A 23,790-nucleotide genomic window follows, 5' to 3' on the forward strand; every position below is an offset into this window, starting at 1 on the left:
CCTGATCTATCTGTTTGGTAACTAACATTTTACAGGGATTTTACAGAAGCTTTAGAGATATTGGACATTTATGGTGGTTTGAATATAAATGGCCCCCATAGGATCATAATTTTAAAGCCTAGTCATCAGGGAGTGACACTATTTGAAAAGGATTAAGAGGTGTGGCCTTGGAGGAAATGGGTCACTAGGGTTGGGCTTTGAGGTTTCAAACACCCATGTTAATCCCAGTATCTCTCTCTTGGTCTTCATAATAGAATATAAGCCTTAGTTGATCCTGCAGCAGCATGTCTGCCTCCACCATGCTCCCTGCCATGATAATGAACTAAGCCTCTGAAAATATAAGCAAGCCCCCAACTAAATGCTTTCATTTACAAGAGTTGTCTTGGTCATAGTGTCTCTTTCTAGCAATAGCAACCCAAGCTAAGACAACATTTATATACAAGTTTTGAGATTGGTATGTTGGCAACTTCAAAAGAAAAATTTAGAAAAGCATTGTAATAAAAGAAATGCCTTAAACACAGTGAGATTATAAGTGAATAGGAACCTGGAGCCAGCAAATTCTTCCTCAGAGATGTGAGTCCTAATTTCTATTGCCAACTTGTCCTTATATAGTTTAGGTGCTTAATGGATATTACCAGTGTTGTTACTTTACAGAGCTTTAAGTAAGATTTGAACTCAGTATCCCCACATAATATTTTCAAGTAGCCTGATCACAAAATGAAATTTACTTTCATAAATTGTAAATAAAATAAAATTTCACTTTTTTGTAAAAGTGAAATGTCTTGGAAAGTTATGATAGGAGGCAGAGCAGGATCAAGAACCTGAAAGTGTCTTCCCCCATACAAAAGTAGTCACCTAGTATTCCCATTTGAACATACTCTTCATTCTTTGTCACACTTAACCTTGGAATATGAGATAGTTACTATTGTGACTACCATCAGTGTCCTTGATGAAATTGTCGGGAGATACTAATCTCAGGGTTTTTTTTTTTTCACTGCAGATTCTGTGTTTACTAATATAAGCTACAGAATGCAGACACATGTAACAGAAATAACAGCATATTTTGGATCATGTTAGATGGAAGCAGGCATCTGCTGAGTGCTGCCCAACAGTCAGCACCACTCTCTCACCTTCCTTCATTCTGCTCACGACCTTCATGTAATGGTGTTCACTGATTTTCTTCTAGTTATTGTCATTTCTGTTACATTGTTTTATTTATAGAGATTTCAGTGGAACTTGGAAAGTAGTCCCACTTCTTTAGATGATCAAGAGAAATCAAATTCAGGAGACATTTGTGAGTCTGTAAATTCGTAGCTCCAACTGATTCGATAAAAAGAAAAGTGCAGCAAAATCCAGTCAGCTGCAGCTTATTATAAAAAGTGATTCCACTTTGATTATTCTACCCCTTAGAGCAAACCTTCCCTTTTTAAAATAGCTATCATATTCCAACTGTAATTTTGGTGACATCTTTGCTAAACTTGCCCATATAATCTCAGTTTCCTGTGCTTGCAGGTTGTGTTTGCGCATGTCATAAAGTCTAGCATACTGGTAGAAAAGTAGTAGGTTTCAGGCCTTGTTAGACGAGAAACAGAAAAACCAGAAATAATTGCCAAGCCCTATCCTTCCTTATGAAGCAGCTGCAGCATGACACTCATGTCTCTAGCAATAACCTTCCTACAACTGTTTTCACATTTTACCATCCAGGGGTAGGTTAGATGTTTCTGTTGGACTATTTTATTTATGGAATTTTCAGGCAACTCAGCACATATTCCCTTCCACTTCTGGCTCTATAGGTGGTCATCTCAAGAACTGAAAATTAGCCAGAGTTTGTGAAAAAGTGAAATGTCCGGAAATGGAGTATGATGAAAAAGGCTTTGAACCCTGTCCAACGAAAAGAAGTGAACATAGAATCAGCCAGTTTCTATCTAGGAGCCAACCCTGTTCTCCGACCATCTTTTGCTCTTATCATGATCTTCTCCATTTTCATTTTTCCTTCTATCTACCATGTAATCAAGGAATGTGTGTGTGTGTGTGTGTGTGTGTGTGTGTGTGTGTGTGTGTGTGTGAAAAATGCACTGGTCTCAGTAAGTTTTAGCCAAACATTCTTGTCAGCACAAGAAGTGAACCTTAGTAACCTTAGTTACACCTATTGAGACTCAAAATACCTGAACATGTTGTGACAAGAGGCAAAGCAAGAAGAAAGCCCTTCTATATGTGTCCTTAATAAAAATATTGATTTTCAATATTTTCCACCCTTGCCATAATCATCTACTTATTTCTCTTCATCTATATTAGATATTTATCAGTAAGCTCCTTTATATTAATGTTTATATGTAAGTTATCCAAGTAATCTCGTCTATTTTCTGTATCTGTAGGCTGCATTTGAACATATCAAAATGTAATCTAGAGATATGATCAGAAGCACAGTAGTTTGAACCATAGTAGAAGCAAAACTTGTCTTATCTTTCCATTGTTCTGTCCATTCAGTCTCTTCCCATGTATATAATTTTGGTTCACCTCTTTCATAATGCTTTCTTTGTTGAATTTCTTCAGTGTAGTCTCTTTGCTACTTGGGATTTTAATTGCAAACGTCAGCAATTCAATCTAGCAGTATATAATATAAAAACAAGCTTGAAAATGTTAAAATGGAAACAGTTAAGCCATAAAACCAGGCCACTTTTGCCCTTTAGATATCACTTATATGTTCCTTACTTCTTCAATGATATTTCCCATTTTTATTTACTCCTTTTCTCACATGGGATTTGTTATCATCTCTATAAAATGAGTATCTTTCCAGAGATTTAGGAAAGACTCCCTTTCAATATACTCACCTTTTTCTATGAGGTCAGACAGACAAACTCCAGCAGTGAAATTTAGCCAGCATTATGGACATGTGAAATTTCTTTAAATGATAAAATAACAGGAAATCGTGAGCTATTACCACCCAGTGTCCGTCTCTACATCAAACTTTCTCCAACCATCCCTCATACTGTCACTATGCCCTACCTCTAAATCTCATTCATTGCCCTACTCACATATTCTGGTTGCTGTCTGTGCTCCTTCCTGTTGTTACTGTTCTTACACTGCTTCTAAAGATTAGCACCAAACTGACACCCCAATGGCAGTGAGTGTCTTAGAGGATGAAATTTATTTAATGAAGTAGTACAGAAGTGGATCTTTCCGTGAATATTTTGGATGTTATCCAAAGAGTTTCAGGAGCTGGAAAGTCTTGATTTTAACTGAGATCCACAATCCTAAGAAAACTGGGCTCTTCCTTTACCTCATCTTGATGTGTCTTTTCATGACTGTTAAATGATTCCTAGTCATCTTTCATCTGTCAGTATCATTGGTAAGCATGTGGTGAAATCAGGCTTGATTCAACCCTCTGAGATTATAGTATCTCATAAGATAGCAGCTTGAAAAGGAAAGCAGTGACTGTTGCTAAGTTGAATCTGAATGAAGTTACTCTAGAGTCTAGCTGAGTCCTGCAACTTATTCAGCCCTTCTCTGAGCCTCCCTTGTTCCATCACCGACATGCCCCTTCCCCATTTTCTTTTCACTGTCTGAGTAGTCAATGTTGATTTTTTGCATTTGTGGAACTCACTATTCTCAATTATTTTCTTAGTATTGTAAGTTTAATTTATTTATAGTTCTTACAAAATTTTGTAGCAACTCTTAGGGGTAAATTTTGTAAAAGTTGTACATAAATTAAACTTACCATAGTGAGAAAAAATGGATGAATGTGGATTAGGACTCGGCCATTGCCTGCCATTATCAAGAGCGTGTATCCCAAAACTTAGTATTTTATGTGTCTTTCATCCTTTATTTTTCTTTTTGATCCAAAGTTTTGAAGGTCTCTTCTATTGTGCTATGTTCATACAGTCTTTAGATAGACTTGGCCTCAAAATCATCTTCAAGGTCTCTGGGTAGCCAAGCAAGAGGTGAATGTTGAAGTAACAAACAGTAACAATGTCCAATTGGCTTAGTCATATGGGTGAGTAAATTGAGCTAGTTGCTAGCCAACTTCCTTTCTCCAACTTTATTATCTTACCATGATCTTCCCTACAAGCATCATTTGCTTCTCCTTTTTGTGCACTCTATGTATTTAGGGGTACCCAGATCCTTTTTGTGTCTTAACACTGGATTCAGTGATACACAAATCCAATAAAACACTATGAAGAGTTGTGTGTATTCAATCCAATGACACATAACAATCTAACCACAAAGTGTAGTGCCTTTAAAATTTGGGAAAGTCTAGCAGCTTTGGCCTTTTAGTCTGTACTCATTGCTACTCCTTTATATTACTCCTAGTCTTACCATTCCATATTTATGGTCTACATACTATATGTCTCCAAGTCAGGTTTGTTTTAATAGCTATTTTACTCCCTGTGGGTAGTTTGGGGCCCTCAATTTACAACTTTGTCAACTCTAGTTGTACACAATGATAGACTTTAGTAACTCATTTTAGGAATAGAACAGGCCTTCTTAAAGTGGGACAAATACAGAAGGCTGAGCAGGAGGCACTAAAACCACCTTTCTTGGCTGTCTTCTACCACTGACCCTCCACCATTTTATTGAATATTATTGTTATCCATGTGTTTAGTGATCATTTATTTGATGTATTTTTTGAGAGATTTCAAGAGCATTAACCCCAATTTGACCACTGTGAAGATCGTGGTTCATCTACCTAAGGAAAAAAATCTTAAAAAGGCATCAGAGACCTTCCCCTGTACCCATGGCACAATACAAAGAGGCAGTCGGTTTTCTTGTGCAGTATCTGCTACTGTCCAATCACTTGGTAAAGTTAAAGCTATTAATTAAACTCATATTCTCTGTTTTCTATTTTTCTTCATTTAGGAAGTAGGGAGTTGAGTAACCGACTTTCAAAGCAATGACAGATTCTTCTAGGTTTTATACACAGCCTTGCTTATCTGGTGACTTTAGTGCAGGGATTAGCAAATTGGAGAAAATATTGTCTTCATATTTCTCATGAAGGGATCCTTTAGGAGAAACCTCACCTTAACAAGTTAATATTAACTTTAAAATGCTTTGTGGTTATTAAAAAGGAGAATGCAAACCAAACTAATTGGCTCCTTGTCCAGTCTCCTTAAATTCATATTTCGCGATGAATGGAAGGTGAAAGGGAACTCTAATTACTGAGAAAGTGTCTCACTAAAATATTTTCTGAAACCATTTTCTAAGGAAGTAAAGCTAGGGTTGGTGACTGAAGAGGGACACATGGGGTACTTTTAAGCACTGGTTACATTTGTGGTTCAGCTTATACATATTAATTAATTTATGCACCTAAAGACATGCACGTACTTCTTTGTGATTATCACACTTCAAGGAAGATATTTTGAAAATACAAAAGAGGACCCTCTGGATCCTTCTATTTCCCCATTCTCCCATGCTTCTCTCCCCTAGAGTACCAATAGGATGTCCTCCCCTCTGTCCCAGTTTCCTGGTAAGTGAAGGCTTTCATGGGACATGCCCCTTGGGCTAGTATGCAGATATAAGTGAGTATATACCATTTGATTCTTTCTGCTTCTGGGTTAACTCACTCATTATGATCATTTCTAGCTCAAGTAGAACAATATGATAGGCAGATTTGGGCCCAGGGGTCCCGCTCAAACTAAGGCACCAGCCAAGGACAATACAGGTGGTAAATTTTAAACCCCTACCCAGATCTAGCCAATGGACAGAACATTTCCACAGTTGAGTGGAGAGTGGGGTATGACTTTCACACGTACTCTGGTGCCTCATATTTGACCATGTCCCCTGGAGGGGGAGACCTGGTGGCACTCATAGGAAGGACAGCAGGTTACCAAGGAGAGACTTGATACCCTGTGAGCATATACAGGGGGAAGAATTCCCCCTCAGTCACAGACATAGGGGAGGGGAATAATGGGAAAATGGGAGGGAGGGAAGAATGGGAGGATACAAGGGATGGGATAACCATTGAAATGTAACAATAATAAATTAATAAAAAATTTTAAAAAGAGAAAATAAACAAAATTAGAAAAATATGGATAATGTAGGCACATGCATTTATCAAAACACATTGAGTATACTTTTGACATTTCTTCATTTCATTAGCTATAAATCCCCCCAAAAGGAAAGAGGCTGGAAAGATGACATATGCATGTGTGCACATTTACTTGTATGTTCACATGTACATGTGTACATGAATATATACTTAGACCTCAAAAACATAAAGGAAGGGAGAAAATATTATATAAACAGGAAATTATACCTACTGGTATTAGTGTTAAATCTTTGGGGGTAAAGTATACAAATATCTGTTCTTATCACTAATTTTGTTTGCAATACATTCCCAAAATGAAATGGACATGGACCAGAGAGTACTAGTAATAAAATATCAATATTGACTCTAAGTGTGTTCACTGTATGTTACTTTCAAAATTCTGTATATTTGAAATTTTCTTTTTTTCTAATTTTTTTATTTTTTCAATTTTTTATTAATTCATTCATATAACATCTCAACTGTTATCCCATCCCTTGTATCCTCCCATTCCTCCCTCCCTCCTGCTTTCACCCTATTCCCCTCCCCTATATCTGTGACTGAGGGGGACTTCCTCCCCCTCTATATGATCATAGAGTATACAGTCTCTTCTTGGGAGCCTGCTATCCTTCCTCTGAGTGCCACCAGGTCTCCCCATCAAGGGGAAGTGGTCAAATATGGGGCACCAGAGTTCGCGTGAAGTCAGTGTCTGCTCTTCACTCAGCTGTAGAGAATGTCCTCTCCGTTGGCTAGATCTGGGTAGGGGTTCAATGTTTACTGCACGTATTGTCCTTGGTTGGTGCCATAGTTTGAGCAGAACACCTGGGCCCAGATTGAAATGTTAGAGGTGAAGCTGGGCTAGGAGACTGATCACTTTAAAAAGTTATGCATATGGACCTGAATTTGGGTCCCTCAAAGTTATGTACAAAAGTAGGTATGGTTGTGAGTGCCTATTATCCAAGTGTGCAGGAGGGGGAGTTGAAAGAGACAGAAGAATCCATGGAGCTAATTGGCTAGCCAGACTAAACAAAACAATGCTTTCCAGCTTTAATGAGATGTCTTGCCTAAAAAAAAAAAAAAAAAATGGAGAGCAATTTAGGAAAAGACTCAACACTGACCACTGGTCTCCCGACACATGTGCACACATATGCTACACATACATCCATGCACATGAACATATAAATACATGAAAGTATACACAAAAAACATTCTGAAGATAATGGAGGGTTTCTTCCCATTTCTTTTTAATTTAAACTTAAAGTGTTTATTTTCTAAAAGAATTTCATTTATAAGTACTAGATTTAAGCCATTTCTACCCCCTCTGTTCCTGCCTTTTATCCTTCACCCCCCTCTTAAATTCATGACCTCTTTTTTTCACAGAAAATCAATATATTTTTCAATTTTTGTCTCTTGATTTTTATAAGAAGTAAAACAGTCACCGATACATTGTGCATTTTTTCTTTTTGCAAGTTTCCCAAGTGATAAACACATCCATTTTATTTTCTAATTTGTTTCTTGTTTTCTTTTTTAATGCAAGGACAATAAGGTACACAGGCTATATACATGAATTTTGGTAACCATTGTGTTCACGAACGCTCAGAACTAGCCTACTCCTATATTTGAAATATAAAGGAAATTTCCAATACCTAGTATCTTTTTCTTTCTTACTGCCACAAAAGTGTGCTTCCTTAAAATAGTTTTTTCATACATATTCTGACTACTGGTTCCTCTCCCCCAGCTCCTCCGAGATTTCCCCCACCTTCCCTCCCATTAATATAGAAAGTTGGCATTCATTCATGAAGGATTCTAACACATGAGCAACAAAGCACAGGAGACTGCTATCCAACAGAAGTAGCAGCAATTCCTGGGTAAGGTATCCCAGAAGACAGCAATACCCAGTGGAGTTGGCAGTGCCCATGTGGAAAAGGCTTAGGTGTGAACCCTGGGGAAAGCACTTTTAAGAACTTGGGTGACAGAGACACCAGATGGTAACCAGAGCAAGTTAAGGAGCAAATGGTGGATGCTATACAGATGTCAAGACTCATTTATGGATTCATGTGAGACGCACCCTGGGGTTTATGCCATCGTATACAGACAATCTGTCAGCTTCACTCACTGGTATTTCTGTGAATTACAAATGTCTAAATACTCATCACGATAATCTGAAACACTCTGTTATGTTCAGCATGTTAAGGTGAAGAAAAGATTTGTTATAGCACTTCTTACAGTCAGACATCTTCAGCATTCTCTAGCCATACATGTTGTATTTGAACTCTATGTAGGAAGACTGAAGAAAATACAGGTAAATGAAACAAACTATTTGCTTAAAAGCAAAACCTGTGTTGGTCTGTGTAGTATTTATAGCAGATAAAGTCATAAGTGGGAAAATGGAAGTATGTACCATTTTTCCATTGTGCTTATAGTTTCAAAGACATGATGTCTTAAGAATTAGCTTTACATTTAAGACTTTCTTTATTGCTAATAAATAATCCTAGGAAAGAAATCCTCCAGTTCATCCTTACTCTCCAACAGGTAATGTAACCAGAAACGTACATCTCTCACACTCATGATCCATTTCACTGTCTTTCCAGGGTTTTACTGACATTTTACTGGAAAGAGTCATGCATGGAGGAGCGAATATTACAGGTTTCCAGATTGTCAACAATGAAAACCCAATGGTTCAGCAGTTCATACAGCGCTGGGTGAGACTGGATGAAAGGGAATTCCCTGAAGCCAAGAATGCACCACTAAAGGTAATGCTCCATGACACATAGACAATGAAGGCCAGATTTCCAAAGCTTTTCAATATGGCCTTTACATACTTACAACCATCCTATGATCAAGTAGTCTTCCCTCAGAAGTGATTCAAAGATGCTCAAAAAAAGAAAAACAGCTGCGATTGATTTTATAGCATAGCTCCACCCCGAAATAAAGAAACTATAGGGAATAGATCTTGCAATAATCTAGGGCTTGAAAATAAATTTACTTATTTTTAAATGAATCTAATTTCTAATATTCTCATAGTAATTTACACTATTGCAAGGACCTGAATCAAGCAAAGGGTGGAGGCAGTGGGAATAGGTAAAGAAGATTGATAGCCAGAAACAGAAAATTGGATTTTACATTATTTATGTGATTGCTCCATGATAATAAGTTCCATGAATCTCAGAACACCCAAGTGAATTAGTCTGTAATATAGAATATGTATTGCCTATATGTATGGAAATATTGAACAGAAATAGTTGCCTGTCTACAAAAGTGTCTTTAAAAGTAATTAGATTACCTAAGTTGCTCATTTTTCCAAAATTAAGATAAGAATATTAAAAGCAAAAAGTCATATTTAGACTGCATATTTTTCACTTGTGTTTCCTATGGTTAGAGATCCTATTATTTTTCACAAGTTTAAAACAGATAAATTAGGCAGAAATTATTCATGTTACACAAAGGGTCCTTCAAATATATATTTGAATATAAATATGAGAAGAACACTTTATGTAACATATCACATATACATATATAGGATATGTGTCTATATATTATATATTATACATTTATTTCATATATATGTATGTATATATGCTCATTCCCTCAGCACATCAATTCAAACAGAAAACTACCATTTATACCTTCTTTGTTGCTATAGTAAAAATGTGTACTAGAACCATGATGTAAGATGAGGAATCAAGTATGTTAAAATTGTCCCCTTACAAAAGGAAACTGAGGAAGGTCTCCTTTCTTATACTTTCCAGTTCTCCTTTCTTCATGACAATAGAGTAGAGAACAGTAGGAACATAGATGAAAAATGAGATGCACTCTGTACTATTCTAAATGGGTCACATCAGAGCCTAATACAAGTAAAAAATTTAAACAATTGAAATGCTCTAGAAAATTTATGAGCTAAACATAACTTTATAATTCAATAAAGTCACTCACTAGTTAGAAGCTAACTCTATGGCTGTAGTCCAGATTATGCATGCCAGACTTTGCCAGGGCAGTCCCAACTTAAAACATCCTGCCCCTTGATCAGAGCAGGTGTCTTGATTTGGCTCAGTGAATATAGTCGCATTCTCAATGAGGCATCCTTTATAATAAAATCCTTTTTTATGTACTAAACTGTTGTTTCTCCTCGTGCTATGTTTAGGTGAGCTTATAAAAGTATATGTTTCCATGAAACTGCCTAACCATACTGTTTTGTGATGTTTTGATTTAGCAACTATAGAAGAAGACAAAGATACATTTATTCATTATTTTAAGGGTTCTCAACAATTTTTCAAGACACAATGTTAGACACAAGAAAATGAATATAAGGTACAAAGAGAGAAAATACAATGTATAATATCTCTGCTCTGAAAATGTATAACTTCTAGGAAAGATATTGAAAAAATCTCAGGTACCCATTAATAACAATGAATATGTGTGATGCAACATGGTAGTATTTGCTACAAAGAAATACTTAATCTTATAAGTATAACCCTACAAATGGTTTAAGAAGGCACTGAGCCTTGTATTGAATCAATCAAAGATCATACTTTAATACTTGATTTAGACTATATCGAGTTGGGAAAAGTCACCTAGAAATTAAAATTCAGATGCTGTTTAATCTATATTTCATAAATATTCTTTTTATCATTTATTTTAGATTGAGTGGGCAATCTCATGCATGGGTAAATAGAGACTGAATAAAGTACAAAAGTAAACAATTCTCTTAATATAGCTTTAGAAGAACTGCATTAAGACTGGTGACAATTTATGGAGTTGGTTGGAAGGAAAATCACCACTCTCCTTTAGGTAATGTTAGGATGGACAAGTACAGAGATTTTTCTTCATGAAAGAAAATATGCTCTTGTTATAGTCATACTTGATGATCTGCTTCTGAGAGAAAAGTAACAGGAGAAAAGTAAATTGATAGTTGTAGAGACAACAATGTATTCACTCTCAATTGTATTTGGACAGTCTTTTAATACAGTGAGAACTCCCCTTAGGACATTTTGCTACATTTTAAAAAGTCAATAAGATTCCATATTCTAGAAGTATTCATCACCCTTGCAAAACAGAGGCAGCTTATTTTAATCATGCTTTGTTGATTCATTCAATGGAAAAACATCCACCATTTCAAACCGCAGCTAATCAAATCTCTTGTGTTAAGTGACTAGCCTCATCCCTAGTAGAACATATCACTGTAGTCAAGGAATAGAAAGTAAGTATTGTCGCCTGAAAGAGGTAGCATCATGAAGCAATGCCTACAAATTGTCAACGTTATCAGATTTAAAACTCAATAACAATTGTAATTTTCTACAATTGAAAAGCATCTTTGGTTTTTGCTATCCCCTGGGAAACAAAAACTGATTTATTGCTGGCCAGAGGTCCTAGCTTGCTACAAACGTGATCCAGACAGAAATGATTAATGTTTCCTTCCAAATTAATTTCAAGCTGTCTAACTTAGCTATTTCCATTTTCCCCTAAGTAAACAGCAGATCTGAATTTTCTATTATAAACAGCAATAACTCAGCCTTGCTTTAGGATATGCTGTTTCCTTTCCAATCTATACATGCCATCCTTAACACCACATGCATTTCTTCCCTTACAAAGTAACCAGCCTTGTATCGTCACTCACTCAATATGAAATAGTATTGAGAGCAAGAAAGCGATTCCCTTGAGCCATTTGATCTTAATAATCCTAACATGTGCACACATGAGGTAAGAGGCATCATTGTCGAATGCATCAAAGTCAGGCTTGCCCAGAGATAATTTCCAACTCAAATAATTAGGATGATATCTTTGTAGAGCAAAAGGTAGAAGTGAATGAAAATCTCAAGGAGCAAGGCAAGTTTGGAGGATGTCATTTGTCATGCTATCTTGTTTTTCATGCATCTGTTTTAGTATACATCGGCATTGACACATGACGCAATACTGGTCATAGCAGAAGCCTTCAGATACCTGAGGAGGCAACGAGTGGATGTATCCCGCAGAGGCAGTGCAGGAGACTGCTTAGCAAACCCTGCTGTGCCCTGGAGTCAAGGAATTGATATTGAGAGAGCTCTGAAAATGGTAAAGACAAGTGTTTATTGGGTGTGGACGGGCCTTAGAAAGACACAAAAAGTCAGACTTCAGTCCTGAAAGAGGGTGTACTAAAAGGGACAGCATCTTGGGCTGTGCAGAGAAGGTACATGTGGATAGTCACCCAAACCTAGAATGCAATCGATAGAAATAAATTTAGGGCAACTAAATCTTTAGTTCTATGCTGCTCTGTAAATGGTAAATGAAACTTGATACCCTCTGAATATAGACTGAATGCAATAATTAGCTTCAAGATAACATATCTTCTACACATATGACATTTCTTAAGGAGATTTGGGATATTTTATAAGAGGATCCTAACTTCAAGGCAAGCATTACAAAGGACAGCAGCATCCTTGGGCTCATCAGACAAATTATGAGCCTGAATGGACTGTGAAACTGAGACAGTGTGATAATATTTCTGTTGTCAGAAAGAACACTTGTACTATTCTGCATGGTAGACTACAGGAACATGATGCATTTTCTAGACCTACTTAAGAGGCTTTTGCCCAGTGCCGCAAAGAAAAAGCCTAAAGAAAAGTACAAGGATTCAATAGATAGACGATCAAATAGGTCATTGTTTTTAGTAGTTACTGGATAGGAGATCATTTAAGGCTTCAAGCAGGGTCCTTTGAACAGATTCCATTATTTACGCAAGGAGCAACATCACCCATTCATTGCAGCTTTCCAAGCAAGAGCTCTTTCCTGAATATTTTACTTTATGCCTGCCACATGTGCCTGCATGCATTAAAATGAGCCTTCAAGAGTACAAGAATCTCTTCTTTCCAACTAATTATCTTGATGTTTGCAACATCCAAATGAACAAAGAGATAGGCCATCGTAACATAACTCTGTGCACAACTCAGCGGTGAAGAATTAGGAACAGCCTCATAACGTACACCATTTTGTGTAGTTGGCTCTCTTACTGCTGCCTTAAATTTGCCAAGTTGGATGCATTCAATCAAAAGATGTTAGTAGCCCCTGTGTCTCTCTCCAAAAAAGAGATATGAGTCATTCTCATATCATGCAGACTTTTATGTCATTATGTCAATTCCCTAACAGATGCCCTGAGTGTAGTTTTATGGAGGTAGGCACTGCACAATTTTGAAGAGCAGTTAATTAAATTCAACCTTCCTAGCAGTTACAAGATTTGTATTGTCAGGTGGAACATAACGATGAGTGAAATATAAAACTGCCTCAGAGTGAATCAAAAGGTGTTTTCATCAACAAAACCTCATGGGGCAGAAGCCAGCATTTCTAATTGATTTGGCATTCATAACATAAACCACCACCTTCCTCAAATAGAAAAATGGCCACCAGAATAGAAAATAAGAAACTAACTTGGCTATAAATTAATTGGGCCAACCACTCTGTCACAAAGAAAAGTTCTGCATGTTTAATTCACTGATAAGTTCAAGCGATAAGCCAAATAAGTCATATGACCACAGGGCTCCTTCAAGTCTTTTTACAGACCAACTTGTTTCTATTTCTCAAAAAAATCTGGAAAGCCATGACCCTTCCTAAAAGTAAATGGTCTCTCAATAAAACTGTCCTATTCAAAATGACTGAAAACAAGGCTAATTTGAAATAATAAATGTCTTACTACATTTTTTAAATCCCTTTTTATTTTCCTTCATCAAAAATGAGATTATATGATTACAAGCATTCTTTCTTATGACCAGCCCATAGTTGTTTCTCAAGAAATCATTTTCTTCCTCTAAAGAAATTGGGAAACAAAATCACTGTTTTAGATAGAAGCATTTATGAGGCACTTAAGAATCCCTTGTGAGTATGTATCAAACTCCATATTAGTATAAAAATAGAAGGTAAGCTAAAGAGAACTCATATTTGAATTGCATTGCACTCAGTGTCTCTTATCTTGAGATTCTCCCAATCTAGTGTGGGATCCAGAAAGATATAAATGACTAAAATTACAGGTAAATCATATGTAAGGCTACTTGGATTAAAGAGAGATTCTAGATGAGGTAATGGGAACTTGTCACTGTCATTCAATACTAGGCCATGTCCCTAAAAATAGAGTTTACTTAGAGTGGTAGTCCAGTTCTATTCCTGCTCACCAAAGACTTGAATCATGAGATCTGGTATCTCCAGGAAACCTATTGACTGCCCACTTAATAAACCAAATTCAGATAAGCTGGATCTTTTAATGAGACTTGAAGGCCTGAGTATGTGAAGCAATGAATGATTTCTATGCATAGTCTCTGTTCTGTCTGACATCACAATATTTATCAGTTTCAACCTACCCAATAATACATCAACAAAGGTCCATTTCTTTACCTAGAACTGTCATCTCACATGGTTAGCAAGCTTAGTGCTTTGGTTCATTGGATCAGATGGAATTGCCATATCAGAGCAGTTACATAGTCTCCTACCAGTACTAAGCAATCCACTTCTTTTAAAAACTATTCCCAAAGACTTAATATAAATTTCCCCCTTGGCAGTATATAACCCCATTACTGCCCCTAATTTGTTTACTAGCTTGTCATTTTCTATAAATGAAGGGAAAGATATTTGTCAGTTTATCCTAAAAACAAAACAAAACAGATTATTTTTCTTTGAAGTCTTACTTCCTTACTCAGGAAGTGAAAAATCGAGATAGAGTGACAGATAGACAATCTTTATTTGATATTTCTGAACTGTAGAGCAGATAAGAAAGTCTGCCTTTTATTTACTGAAGAGTAGGCCCAGAGCCAGGGACCCTTGTAGCATATGTGGACTCTGAAACTGGCATCCCAAAGCAGGAGTGCAGCTCTAGTACCTCTATCTATTATGTAGCATTCCATATTCCTAATCCCGTAAAGTTCACACATTTTCATCAGTCTTTAAATTATCTCTCCATGGCACTCATGCTCTCTGCTACCTGTCTGTATCTTGACATACAGTTTAAATAAGGGGGAAAGGCTGCCTCTCTCACTGTAGAAGTCCATAAATGTGCAGTCCTCCCAAAAAATAGTCAAAGTCATTTTGGTTAGTAATTAATACAGCGTGGGGCTGGAAAGAAGATTCCATGGGTTACAATGCTTGATGCACAAACCTAATTACCTGAGGTTAGTGCCAAGATACCACAAGGGAAGGAATGAATCAACTCCTAAAAACTGTTCTCTGAGCTCCACACACACTGTATCACACATACATCTGCATCCACCTATTCATATTATACACAGAGAATAATAAACAAATAATGGTAAGTGTTAATCTATCTAGACTGCGCTGTGGTTTTTACTACATGACAGACATTACCTGGAACTCAATTAATCATCTAAATAGTTCTGAGAAATAGGTACTTCCAGGATTTTCCATTTTACATAATTTTATATATGTTTAACATACTTTCACTGAGTCATTCTGTAGAAACCAGATTATTTTCAAATATTGGAAATATAAAGATAAGATATAATGATGCCCCCAAAAGACTCAAAATGCAGAAGAGTACATTAGCCTAGTTCAGTCTTAAGAAGGGACTACTAGAAATGCCAAGTCTCTGAAACACTGCTTATAGACATCACACTGCATTATACAGGTAACCTCCTGTAATACCTAAAGTTTCATAACTTAAAGGCATACTAAGAACATATTACTAAGAAAATAAAGCTCTGTGAAGACTTGATCTGCTACAAGGAATTCAATGACTTGAAATAAAAATCCTCAAAGATGTCATCCTAGAGACCTAGAGTGAACAATGTAAACACTTTTTGCCTTTTGCCTTTTTACCAGGTGCAAGTTCAAGGAATGACTGGAAACATCCAATTTGATACTTATGGACGTAGGACAAATTATACTATTGATGTATATGAAATGAAAGTCTCAGGCTCTCGAAAAGTAAGTAACCAAAACAATTAAAGAAATGGCTCTCCAAAAGTGAGAGCACTTCCACACAAGAAGATGTGTGGGAAATACACAAAGAAAAGCCTCATTTGGTGATTTTGTTTTTCCATCTGCTGAGGAGCTTAGATAAGATACATTGAGTTTTGTAATCAGAATGATTCAGCCATAGGTTTTTAAAAGAAGATGACCCTCTGAGTTTAGTCATATAAAAGTAGTAGACTCACAACTTATTAACAATTTTCTGAACAAATAAAAGTAATAACAAACTTTATAGCATGCTATTAAAGAGAATCTTCTAAAGCACATATGATTTTTAACAAAAAGAATGAAAAGTAGGTCTCTTTCCACCTTGCCAACATACCACCAAAAGTACTTGGGACAAAATACCTTTCTCCATAGCCGAATTTTATATCACCAATTAGCTTCTGTCTTACTAACAGTTGAGTTAGGCATAGCGGATTTCATAGTCATATGATAAACTCTTAGAATACAAACTATCTTGTGTCTACATGCTACTTTGTAGCTACTGGCTACTAATGGCTTTCTACTCCTAATATCAGCTTTCTGCAGTTCCTAACATTTTTCTGCTGTAGAGATTTAATGATAGAAAAAGTGATCGTTACACAGCAGGCTGAAGTATTTTGCAGAGTGTCAATAAGGGTGAGGTGAGGAAAGGAATCTGAAAGATAGAATAGCAAGCACACCTCTCTGTGTATCCTTTCTGTCCTGAGGGCAGTAAAAACACAGATAGAAACAGGGTCCCAATCCTTGTAAATCACAAGCTACTTAAAGTCCACTTGGTATTTCTTTAGAGAAAGTTAGGCATCTGGGTCAAATGTCTATTTTTTTTTCTAGGCCGGTTACTGGAATGAGTATGAACGGTTTGTGCCCTTCTCAGATCAACAAATGAGCAATGACAGCGCATCCTCAGAGAACCGGACCATTGTAGTGACTACCATTTTGGTAAGTGTGGACATACAACAGGTAGGTTCTTTGAACAGCAGTCTAAAAGTATTATTCAGTTCTAAGTATTCTGAACAGTTCTAAAAATATTATTCAGCCAGTCTTGAGTTTAAGCATGCCAAAGTTCTAACACAACAGCTGCTCAGTTACTCTCAAGCACCTCTCTATCATATGATAAACAAAATGTCCTTATACACAACGTAATTTTATCCATCCATAAAGAAATATTAAGTTAGATAATTTCCAAGAAAGTTTTCAGAACTGGAAAATATTGTATAAGTAGAATAACTGAGGCTCAGAAAAACAAATACTACATTCTCTCTCTCTCTCTCTCTCTCTCTCTCTCTCTCTCTCTCTCTCTCTCTCTCTCATGCTGATGTTAATTTCTAATTATTAAATATGAGTACTTAAATAGGAGTAAGTATGAGTAAAGGCCAAAACATTAGATGAAAGATACATGAGAGAAAAGAGATATTAATACGGACAGATGGGAAAGGAATTATGATATCAACATATAAAGAAAACTACTGTGGACAAAATGTTAAGATAGGTTGAGGGTAGGTTTGGAGGAAAAGGAAGAGGTGACTAATCAGCCAGAACTAAGTATGTGTGAAGAGTCTATAAGAAAATCGAAAGGAAGAAAGGGAAAAAGGGATGGAGAAGACATTTCAGTGAGTAAAGGTCTTTGCCACCAAATCTGAGTATCTGAGTTTGATAGCCAGAACTTCTATAGATGAAGGAGAGAACTGACTCTTGCAAATTGTCCTTCTGACCTCTACACAAGCAACATGGTATATGTTAATTTCCTATATATACACAAAGGAAAGACAGAGAACAAGAGCAGGAAGAAATGAATGGATGAATGAATGAATGAGGAACAATTTTACATATTATTGTCCTCTTCTACTTCTCCAAAAGAATTGTGCTTCACCTGGATATAAAATCTGATTCTATAGGCCTGACATAGTGGTGCATGCCTTTAATCCCAGCACTCCGAGGAAGAGGCAGGCAGATCGCTGTGAGTTCCAGGACAGCCTGGTCTACAAAGCGAGTCCAGGACAGCCAAGGCTAGCACAAAGAGACTCTGTGTTGAAAAAAACTGATTCTTCATTGTTTAGAGTTGTCATTGTATAAAAGATTCTAATATTGAATCTAACACCCCTTTGTATAACTGTGAAAATGACAATTTTTCTAATCCTCAGAGGTGGCTTTTTTTGCTATTTGTAGAATGGAAATAAATAATAGTAGTAACCTCCTACCTATGTCCTAGAACCATTTTAAGGCACAATTAGCTATATAGAATTATTCCACAAAATTCAACACACTATAGTCATGTGAGGGAGTCTTAAAATGATTTTCCAGAACCATACCTCAGTAAAAAACAAGTATGGTGTTTAAACAACATGTATCAATTATTCTCCTTCACTTTATCCTAAGAACTGTATACAGCCCTGCAGATGGGAGGAAGAACAAGCCAAATGCTCTGGATTCACAAGAACTGTAATGTTTCCCTATGGCCTGCCTGAGCTGGCTGTAGCTCCCTACTTGATACATTCTGAGACATAAAAGGCAGTTCTTCTTTATGTATTGAAGGAAATAGTACTTCCCAATTCAACTACATCAAAAGACTTTACTGATGAAAACTAGCCCTACTTTCAAATTCTAGGGGAAAAACTTAATTAAATCACCAGTTTAAGGGATCCAAGGAATACAAACCTCCATGAATAGTTGATTGAGGCTCTCTTTATTAAGTCAAAAAATTTAAAAATCATTTCCATACACCAACCCCCAATAGTAACAGAGAGAAAAATGTTCTCCTTTTACATTTACTGTATCTTAGAAAATGGCTAAGAGTAGTCTTTTGTTCTTTTTTCTGTTCCCTAAGGAATCACCATATGTAATGTATAAAAAGAATCATGAACAACTGGAAGGAAATGAGCGCTATGAAGGCTATTGCGTTGATTTAGCCTATGAAATAGCCAAACATGTAAGGATCAAATACAAATTGTCCATTGTCGGTGATGGGAAATATGGAGCAAGGGATCCAGAGACTAAAATATGGAATGGCATGGTTGGGGAACTTGTCTATGGAGTAAGTATTTTTCACTTCCACTGTTACTTATTTTTTTATCCTTTTCAGTTAACAAGAAAAACTAACACGCTCAAGATGTATCAGATTTCAGAATTTTCATGAGTCTGTAGTCGAATCGTTTTATGTGCAGTCGAGGTTGGGAAAAGTAGACTATCAATAGCATCCTTTGAGCAACAAGGTTATTTTATGAAAAAAAATAGATTTGATGGAATTTATCCAGTCACATTAATCACAGTCTGCCCTTTATTGAGAGTCTATTCCTTCTGTGTTTCACTGACTCAGGTACCAGAATCAACTACCCATGTAGTTCCTTAGCACTATTGCCATCTTTCTTCATTGATTCCATCCATGTCTAGTGAACCAGTACGCTCTATGTATTCTACTAAATCTCTCAAACTTAAATGCCTTCTCAATCCCAACTATCGACATTATCACCTTAGTTGAGAATTTTACCAATTGTCTCTCACTTAACTGTCTCCCTACCTCTAGTTTTACACTAACAAATCATAGCTACATTATTGCAATTCCCCATTTTGAAAACCAAGATAAAACTTTAATAAGACTATAGTGGTATCTTCATGGCTCCTTTGTGACTTAGTTTTAAATAATTTTGGTGTCAGCAAAGATCAGATCTTAGGCAGACCCATGAGGTACATAAGGATAAGTATACTTGGGCCACCAAAACTACCCATTTCATAAACCAATCTCTAATTAATCAAAGTTCAGATGGTGGCAAGACATATTTAGCTCTAATAAGAATCATCTGCTATGATTGGTACCTGTCTAAACAACAGATACTGAGGATACTGGGAAGATAAATGAATTGGGGGGGGGGTTGCTGAGAAGTCGAAGCTGGTAAGAAGCAAACATCCATTTATCTATTGGACTAAAGATCAGGAAAAATTACTCTAGTGGTAGTCAGCACAAATAGGGTGTTGGTCTTAACCATAAGAGACTACTGGGGTCACTCAATATGTTTTTTAGAATAGGCCTTTGGAAGCAAGCATAAAAGAAGGAGCTTATTTCTAAAAATAAGGACACAGAATGGGAGCTAAGGCTTAAAATGAGGCTGGGCCCCAGGTATCAAAACTGGGACACTGTCCTCTTGCCAGACAAACAGCACAGTAACTTGAACCCCCACCTCCATCTGTGGGCCTGGAGCCAATCACCACCTGTCTTAGGTCAAGGTTGGCCCTGGGAACTGGGGCAGGACTGAGTTGCAGATGAGACACAGTGAATGGAGAAATGAGAAAGAGGTTTTCTATTTACAGAGAGGGGCAGGCAACCCAGTTGATTTCTGAGGACCCCAAGCCAATCTCAACTGTTTTGACATAGCACTAACCTCTCACTTTCTGTGTGATGTTTTTCTCTTTCTTGTCCCTTTTCTCCTTCATACTCAAAGGCTATTGTCTTGCTCTCTCTGCACTTAGTACATCGCCTGACAGATAAGATTCACTTTTTGCCCTAATGAATCAATAGCTGTATACAATAATGGTTGACAAAGATTCATTAAACTGAGCTCATGGTGGGAAAAATAAGGTAATATTTTTGTTATTATTAGCTAGCACTTATAGAGAGTTCACTGGCTGCTACCTACTGTGCTAAGTATTTTACATGCATTATGTACCTTAATCCTCACAACATGCCTTTGAAGAAGTTCCATTAGTAACCTGATTCTATGTGGGAGACTATTTAAGCTACAAATTGAAGTCACATTCCAAAGGCCAAACATCCTGCAAAGCCTGTCTCAGTTGTTCAGGCTTCTAGAAGAAAGTACATTAGACTAGTGGCTTACAAATAACAGACATTGATTTCTCAGTACTCTGGAGCATGGGAAGTTCATGATCAAATATTTCATTGTCTAGTAATGATGAACTTTCTGGCTCATAAATTGTACCTGCTTGTTGCATCTTTGAATTTAGTAAAGGGGCAATTGGTCTCTGTAGCCTCTTATATAAGAGCACTAATCCTATTCATGAGAGTTTTGCTTCTTAGACTAACCACTTCCTAAATGCCTCATTTCCTAGTAACATTACCTTAGAGATGAGAATTTCAACATACGAATAGGGGCACAAACATTCTGATCAAACCACCACACAGTGACTATGAAGTTCATGTGCTTCTAATCAGTTCACTATACAATCCCAGAGCAAAAGTTGGTTTTGGCCTATTCCATCTGGAATAACAGTTGAAATTTACCATAAAAGGTGTTTGGTGCCTTAGCCATTCTGGAAAGAAGTTATTGATGCTTTAGTAGCATAGCGAGAAATTGAGGGTGTCAATTTCTATTGCTTCAGTTATCTGATGGGATCTAGTCCACCAGTTCACCAGCACATCAACACGGAATGCTCAGAGCTCTTTGCGGTTCCCAAGGAAACTTGGAACAGTCTGGAAATAGATCAGTGCCCTCCTAGCATTGAGCAAGATGTCAAACATGGTGATATATAGGATAAGAGATTTCCTGACGTTGTTCAGATGAAGAGCAGCTCTCTCGTGGTGTTTTGGTTTCTCCTCTGGGATGTCCACTCTACTGCATGGCTTAATCTCTACACATCCCTTTCTCTCTCCACTTCATCTGTTTTCAAGTGAGGAAATTTGAGAAGCACCAAGTGCTTTGTTTAGTAATTCAGACCTCATCGCCTAGATTTTGAAAAGGTGAGATTTCTGAAGGGACCTTTTCCTCATTCTCCTGCTGCTCTGAGAAGAGTTTTCCTTTTTGCTGGGGAAGGCTCTTAAAGGAACATCCTCTCCCCTCTTCTGACCTAGAAGAGGTCTCTGATGTTTTCTGAGCTGAATAATAAATACAAAGTGAATCTGGAAAACTGACAGCAAGCCAGTGCACTGATGTGGACTGTCAAACTCCACTTTCCTGTAAGACATAGGAATAGAAAAACTAGGCTTTCCTGTCATGTTTGGAGAAAGAACTTGCTGTCAGGGAAGAGGATAGCATAAGCTAAATGTGCCCTCATCTTATAGAGACGTTTTAATCTTTTGGCATTAGAAAGGTTTCAATGTCTCTGTTCATGATAGAAATAGAGGGGGGAACCCTGAAAACACAGGCTTGCATTTCTGACAGATCTTACCTCTTGTGGTTCGCAAGTTGCTTCAGAAGAAGAAAGAGGGGAAAAACCCTCTGATGATTTTCCAGAGTGTTTAATGGCCAAAAAGATGGAGAACAGGAAACTACTACTTGCATTTAACAGGAAATCCACAGATACACATCACTTTATCTTTCCAGTGCTGTGCCCTATGCCTTTTGTATGCCATATGGATCAGAGCAGGAAAATGATAAAGGAAGACAGAGTTGGAGAACGCTTTGCCAAAGACATTTCTGTATCTGCCATAAAGTCCCAAGAAAAAGTCAAAGGGAATTAAGCTTGAGATAGAATAAAGAAGTCAATTAGTCTCCTTTCAGATGAGTCCTGAATTTTTTTCCTCTAAAGAAATTCAAATCAAAGTTGATGCTGGGGCACCTTGTATCTCTAAGAAGGTTATTTTTGAAACAAACGTCAGCAGCATACAATGTGCCCCATTACGTAAGCCCTTCAGAACATTGTGGTCTTGAAACTGTCCACCTGCTTTTAGCAATTTTGATTTTGAGCTGGATTTCTGTAACACTGCCACATAGTAATCATTCCAGCTCAAATGGCTCACACACCACCGGTTTTACTGCTCCCAAATAGCAAGTGTTTTAAGAGGGCATTTAGAAAGAACATTTGGTGGCTATCAGAATTCTTAAATATTCTTTAGCCAAACATCTAATTCATTTTTACAGATAACTAGGAAGCCTACCAGGAACTAAACATTAGCATTACCTATGGAATAAACCAAAAATTTGAAGCCTGGTGGAGGACAGAAGTGGCAGGCGTTTCTCGGGGAGGCTGGGTGGTGACAAAAATCACAGTTTGGAAACTGGAATACCACTATTCCTGGCCTAGTGCTCTATCCACTGGTTTACATTGGCCCAGTTCACTATGCTTATCAGCATATGGGAATATTGATATTATTGCAGTCAGATATGTCATTTCTTTCTGGCTTCATGGCATAGGACTTGCATTGTAGCTGGATTATGGGCCATTCTATCCAAGATACTCATCACATTTCTTTGTGCCCTCTAAGATAACGCAATGCTAATTGCTAGCTATCTATTGAAATGTTTAAAACTACAATGTAAATAGCTGGAAAGGTCTGTCCTCAGAGAAGATATATGACCTAACAAGGTTTATTTTTTAAGGCAAAAAAAATGGGCTAAAAGGAAATTGGAGCCCCAGTTATGAACAGGACACCTCCCAGTGGGCCACTGCCACGTTCTTTATGTTCTTAGCACCTAGAACTAAGAATAAAGAGGACATGGGATTGCTTTGGGAAAGGCCAGAGAAGATATTATCCAGATTGGTTCTTCTGACTTGGAAGACAGCAGAAAGCTCAGGAATGAAGATGAGATTGGTATATGTTGACTCCAGGTCGTGGTCCTTGGGTGTCCCAGATTACTTCCCACTCCCAGGAGAAATGGCAACTCAACAGATTGTACTTACAATGACATTCCTTTGCCTATAAGAAATTACCTTTGATTGCCACTATCCTAAGATGGATTTATTTTTCATTAACAAAGGCAGAAGGTCAATCTGTCCTACCAGTTAAAAGTAGAGAAGCAATGATCCAGTAGCAGATGCCATCCACTCACTTCTAGTCTTTGGGTGATTATACTGGCCTCTGCCAGAAAGGACTGATGATTTGATAAAAGTGCTCCTCTACTGAAAGGCCACATAGACTCCAGGGAAGAGCATTAATGATACATGAAAGTCTGCTA

At 37.2% G+C, this 23,790-nt stretch overlaps 1 protein-coding gene across 4 annotated transcripts in view; it reads left to right on the forward strand.

Annotated features, from left to right (window-relative positions):
• Gria3 (glutamate ionotropic receptor AMPA type subunit 3) overlaps positions 1-23,790 on the forward strand; it is a 291,265-nt gene that overhangs the window by 197,295 nt on the left and 70,180 nt on the right. For all 4 annotated transcript variants that reach the window (XR_007830168.1, XM_051141058.1, XM_051141057.1 and 1 more), the window contains 5 exons: positions 8,614-8,775; positions 11,903-12,070; positions 15,815-15,919; positions 16,781-16,888; positions 18,774-18,980. Coding sequence is in view for 3 of the 4 variants with exons in the window: in XM_051141058.1 (XP_050997015.1) it covers positions 8,614-8,775; positions 11,903-12,070; positions 15,815-15,919; positions 16,781-16,888; positions 18,774-18,980 (750 nt within the window). In the remaining variant the exon portion in view is untranslated. The remainder of the gene's footprint in view (positions 1-8,613; positions 8,776-11,902; positions 12,071-15,814; positions 15,920-16,780; positions 16,889-18,773; positions 18,981-23,790) is intronic.

Source organism: Acomys russatus, chromosome X (assembly GCF_903995435.1).
Source record: "Acomys russatus chromosome X, mAcoRus1.1, whole genome shotgun sequence".
NCBI classification, from domain to species: domain Eukaryota; kingdom Metazoa; phylum Chordata; class Mammalia; order Rodentia; family Muridae; genus Acomys; species Acomys russatus.